Raw genomic sequence first — 5,568 nt, 5'->3', positions numbered from 1 at the left:
TAGGTTAAGCGTAAACTTTCTCTACAGTACTTTATAAATACACCTGAAAAAAATCATGCAATTAACCGAATAAAAAAAAAGCCACAAACCGATTCTTGTAGCTTGGACCAGGCCGGTCGCCTTGTAAGATGAGGCATCGTTATCACAATTCACAACTGACCCCGATCCGCTTCTACTCGTGTTAAAAGCACCACGTAGTGTGCTGCTGATTGAAACCTATTTTCGTTATTATTGCTGGGAAATGTTGATAAATTCGCCATTTACCCAGCACTGAATCGGCAATTTCACGCTTGTCGAGCAATTAATATTTGCAACAACCGGGTCCCGATGGGTCAATAAAACAGCAAGTTACTCGTAAAATGGTGCGCTTTGTTAACATTACATACTGGACAAGAACCTACACACCGTTCACAGTTGGTGGCTCTTCCAAGCTCACTATTGCCACACGTCCTCTATTCTCTAGGAGAAAATAATGATATATTTATGTATATATTATCACAAATTGCGCTTCGAAGGCTTTAGCAGGTCCTTCGTCGCTTTGAGGGAGTTGGGTGGTCACGACTATCCTCCTCGTCGGTTGAGGACTCCGAAGGGGTGATTGACCGCATAAGCTTGCTTTTTGAGGCATGTAAAAGCCGCAGGGGCTTTTTGAGGAACACCTTGACAAAGCTGTCGATCACCTCCTTGGACTTTTCCTCCCACCGTGTAATCAGGTCGCCTTTGCGCTCCCCGAACGAGCCGAACAGGTTCTTCCCCCTGTCCTTCAGTTCGACCATCTTGTTCTGCAGCTTCAGCCTCTTCGCCTTGAGGAAGGAGACGTTTAGCTCCTTGGCCGAATAGCCTCTGGCCAGGTTGCGGCGGACGTAGCCATCGTAATCTCSCACGATGCGAGCCACAATGTCCGTGGTGGAGACGCCGTTGGTGCGCTGAGTCGCTATAAACATCCCCTTTCGCTTCAGATCAGCATAGATATCAGTCACTCCATCGCATGCGTACGGCTCATCGTCGTGCGCCACAAAATCGATCTTATTCTTCTCGAGAAATTCCTCTGAGTACGACCAAGGACCGTCTTTTAACACTTCGTCCACGTAGCGACAGTGGCGCACCGCATTATAGCGCTCCTCTTCCGTAAGAACCGAGCGGCCCTTATATTGGTGAAGCATCCGATCGCTGCACACTGAAAGGGAACAAACCTTTGCTGAATGCGTTTTTTTTTAGTGCTGGATTTTTTCACTTTGCAGTTCGTGTTGTGATCATTTATATTCTGTTGTTTGCTGAAGAAAGTTCGCGATTGTTGAGTCAACGAACATCAAGAAACGAACTGCAAACGGCGGACTGAACGAACTGCAAAGTTTACAACTCCAAGAGCGGGTTCATAAACTTATCGGGTGTCGCTCTGTTTATGATCGACCATATAGTCGTTTCTTTCCTCACACAAGAGATTTTCGCTTTCCTTGTCACTGTTTACCCATCTAGTGTTTCTTTGCCACCATTAAATACTTTAAAAGTGCTTAGAAATAAAATCATGAATACACGAAGGTGTCAGGGAATCGCAGCAAAATAAGAATAAAACTGTGTCAAGCGTAAAAAGAGCACAAATAAAGGCAGGCACAAACCTTATTAGTGGCAGGCCTTAAAAATCAAACGCGCATGTGCATATGTTAATAAGACCGCGGCACTATTAGTGGCAACACTATGAGTGTTCCATATCCCTGTAATAATGACTTATGGGCCCTATGTAGACCTGGGTAACACTGTGTTGAGTTGCACTATTGAGATGTTGCCGCTCTCTGAGTTAATGAGTTGTAATTCATTTTTTAAAGCTTTTCGATACTGGAATCACATTTAAAAAAGGTCATTAACATTTTTTTCGAGTAACGTTTTACTACTTTGTTCAAACAACTTAAAAAAAGTCATCTTGATTATCCCAGCAACAGAACTGACTTCAAAGAAAGTCGACGAGTYTTCTTGTAAAATCRATCTCTTTAATKTTTTGCATAAAAGRTTCGGTTTGCCAGTATTTTACAGTAAAAYGTTAGGAAAAACGCTGTTTTTCTGTTTAGAGACAGTGTTGTTTAGAAATATTGACCTAMAAGTGAAGAAACTCCAGTTTCCAAGAGTTTTCCAAATAAATGATTATAARCTTTYGCTTTTTCAGTTCGGAGAAATATTTTTGAAAAATGACCCAAAAATAATTGTTAGGGTTTTGTCCATAATWCGAAGCTGCACAAAGTTTTCCAAAAATGTTTGYAAAGCGGTTAAGGAGGCGAGTGTTCCAATAAAATCGATTTTATAATTTTTCACAGAAAATACCTGAAGATTGTCAGTATTTTAACTGAAGCTAAAAAATAATTAGATTTTTGCGTAAAAAATTACTTTYGCTAAAACTTTTTACAAAGAGACCAAAGATTCGAAATTTATTTCATAATTTTTCGCGGAAAATAAGTACCTTAAGTTTGTCAGCATTTTTAAGTGAAACTTTAGAGAATTGAACATTTAGAAGAAAGAGTAGCTTGGATAAAACTGGAAAGTTCTGAAATTTTGAAAATATTATTAACAACTGGCCTTTAAAACAAATCTAACAGCAACTAAAAAAGCCATTACCGTTGTTCCAGCAACGGAACTGAGTTACTGCGCCGGTGCGTTGGGTTGGCGCAGCCAGCCATTTGCGTGGCACTGCGCCAACTCTTAAAAATGCACTGAGTTACCCAGGCCTAGCCCTATGACCTACTAATTGATGGGTGTTTCAGTTGGTAATTAGTGGTAGAAGATAATTAGGAACCCGGTTTCGACGGGCGACCTCCTTATTAGCTATGGCAAGGTTAAAAAAGCGAAAAACGTCCAAAACCTTGCTATTAGAATCGAGTATTTTTATGTTTAATTATGCGAGCGCGGCTCGGCGTTTCAGCAGCGAAATTCCCACAAGGTTGCTGTCCAAGCCGGACACGATTGTAGTCAAATGCTTTCTGTTGGAGAATTTTCCGATTCAAGGCCAGAACATCGGTTAGAATTGCGAATTTTTCATGTTCCGTCTAGCGCCTAGAAGCATCAGGAGAGCATTCATAAAAAAGCATCCAATGAAAATGACTTCTTGCATGAGGAAAAGAGCGACTACCCTACGAGCTACTTTCCAGATGAACCCGCTCAGGAATTTCCTAGCGCAATGATAATCCGCTAAGTGCATGCTCATATTCACCTCCAACGATCAAGTAAACGTTTGGGAAGACGTTTTTGGCTTGTCTGAGGAGGCGGGCATGGCCCTGATGGAACAGATCAAAAGCGCCATCGGCGTAGACTCGGACCGGCCGGTGGGCTTCGCCTCTTTTCGCCACCTCCATCTCGATTTTGAGGGAGTAGTCGATCTGATTGCGGATCTGTGTCGGCCCATCGTCCTCACTAAAGGGTGCGGCCGTGCAGTTCATCTGCAAAGTGAGTTCATCTACAATGTCATAAAAGAGCTACGGTTCTACAGGCACTACACGCTAAACGAACCAAAGGGGAGAATTTACCTCCATGGCCGCACCCCGGCTCCTAAATGCAGCTGAAAACAGACAAGAGTTTGATTTGGCGATTAGATATAAAAGGGCGCAGCCCCATGAACTTAAACCGCAGCTTAGCGAGTCAATCCTATGTTGATGAATGGGTGCGATCAGATAACGGTTTTTGTTTGGAACAACACCAACGTCAATGTGCCGAACGTTCGGAACAACATCCGATTTTGTTTAACTGTGCTGGCATGTTTCTAATTGGGGTCATGATGTATGATTTCGTGGAATTCCTTGACTGTCTCAAACAAATATAGATGCGACTTGAACTATGCTCTGAATGTTTAACCGGGCAAACGTTCAGGTTTGCACAAACTCGACTAAACTGGATCTTAATTAATGCAAAAATTGATGCTCAAATTCATTTTTAAATTGCCATCCTCATCGAATGGGGCTCATGAGGAAGTAGAACTACGGCCCGGTTTAGCTCATGTGCCGTAGGACCTCTACGGCCCTGACTGTGCTCCAAAATAGCCGGAAAAAGTGTATTGTGGAATGAAACACCCTGTATATGCAAACGAGGATGTTTTTCGAAGCGGAAACATCGTAAGAAAATCTCGCAAAGATCAAAAGGCTTCAAATTGCACGCTAGATTTATCGCAAAAAAGTCACGAATCAGGAATTAAGTTTCATACGGTCTGTAAAGATGGCGCTGTGAGTTCCATCGCACCACAATGACAAAACAATGGAACTACACAAAACAAACAAAAATCCCACTAAGGTTTAGTGTCGTTCAGGTGAAGTAAAATAAGAATCAAATTGAGCCAAGTGTAAAGAGTGCACAAATTAGGCCTGGGTAACTCAGTGAATTTTTAGGAGTTGGCGCAGTGTTACGCAAGTGGTTTGGTGCGCCAGCCCGACGCACCGGCGCAGTAACGCAGTTCCGTTGCTGGGAAAATGTTGATGACTTTTTTTACTTGTTTTTTGATTTATTATAAGGGCCATTTATTAATAATATTTTTTAAATTTTCTGTTTCACTTAAAAATGCTGACAATCTTAAGGTATTTTCCGCGAAAAGTTATGAAATAATTTCGAATCCTTCATCGCTTTGTATAAAGTTTTGAAATCCCTTTCCAGCTTCGAATTTGGAACAAAAATCAAATAATTTTCTATCCAAAAACGAACAGAATAAATGAAGTTTGTTACAAAAATGTGGTTTTTTAGTTTTGACTGAATTTTTTTGCATTACTTTCGACTGAAAAACGCTCTATTTTGGAGAGTTTTCCTTATAATAAATAATAATAACAAATAATGACCATCTGGAAGTTTTTACGCGAAAATTTACAAGATAAATTTATAGCTTCGTAAAAAAATGTACAAAAACTTTTTTCCTCGTTGAATTCGGGACAAAAACAAAAATAAATTCCTCCCGTTTTTTCTCGAAAACCATTAAGGTTCTCTCCAAAACCGATCACAAAACTAAATGTTAAAAAAAAAACATTATTTTCTGATGATTTTGTTCTTTTCTTACAATAATGGGGTCTTTTCAGCCAAAAATGACAAAATAAACACCAAAACCAAATAATTTCATTCAGTTTTTTACCGAAAGTAATTAAGATTATCTTGAAAAAACGACCAGAGAGCAAAAGTTTACAAAAAATTATTGGGAAAATTCGCCGCGCTCATCGCTCTGAAGATTTCTAAAGTTCCTTTAGATTTTCAAGTCATTCCAGTTTTAACAAAGTTTCTATTAAGCAATTCTTTCTACACAAAAGTTGCCTTATTTTTAGTTTTGCTGAAATTACTGACACTCTTCAGGTATTTTCTGTGAAACATTATAAGATAAATTTTATTGGAACTCTCGCCTCCTTAACCGCTTTGCAAAAATGTTTGGAAAACTTTTTGCAGCTTCGAATTATGGACAAAACCCTAATAATTATTTTTAGGTCTTTTTTCAAAAATATTTCTCCGAACTGAAAAAGCAAAAGCTTATAATCATTTATTTGGGAAACTATTGGAAACTGGAGTTTCTTCACTTTTGGGTCAACATTTCTAAACAACACTGTTGCTAAACAGAAAAAC

The 5,568-nt window shown here is 39.8% G+C and overlaps 1 protein-coding gene across 3 annotated transcripts in view; it reads right to left on the bottom strand.

Moving 5' to 3' along the window:
• LOC109542398 (choline-phosphate cytidylyltransferase A) overlaps positions 1 to 5,568 on the bottom strand; it is an 11,243-nt gene that overhangs the window by 3,492 nt on the left and 2,183 nt on the right. Inside the window, exons 3-4 of one of the 3 annotated variants that reach the window (XM_019911612.2) lie at positions 3,197 to 3,422; positions 349 to 1,177 (exon numbers count right to left, since the gene is read on the bottom strand). The exons of 1 other annotated variant lie outside the window; for it this stretch is intronic. In XM_019911612.2, coding sequence (XP_019767171.2) covers positions 519 to 1,177; positions 3,197 to 3,422 — 885 coding nt within the window. In that variant the 3' untranslated portion in view covers positions 349 to 518. Of the gene's footprint in view, positions 1 to 89; positions 1,178 to 3,196; positions 3,423 to 5,568 lie in introns of those variants that run through there. One more of the 3 variants, XM_019911613.2, reaches the window with a different exon arrangement.

The sequence above is a fragment of the Dendroctonus ponderosae genome, unplaced genomic scaffold (genome assembly GCF_020466585.1).
Source record: "Dendroctonus ponderosae isolate FM_Combo_2020 unplaced genomic scaffold, Dpon_F_20191213v2 Dpon_F_20191213_11, whole genome shotgun sequence".
NCBI classification, from domain to species: domain Eukaryota; kingdom Metazoa; phylum Arthropoda; class Insecta; order Coleoptera; family Curculionidae; genus Dendroctonus; species Dendroctonus ponderosae.
Note: the sequence above shows the minus strand (reverse complement) of the source record. Positions and strands in the feature narration are given on the sequence as shown.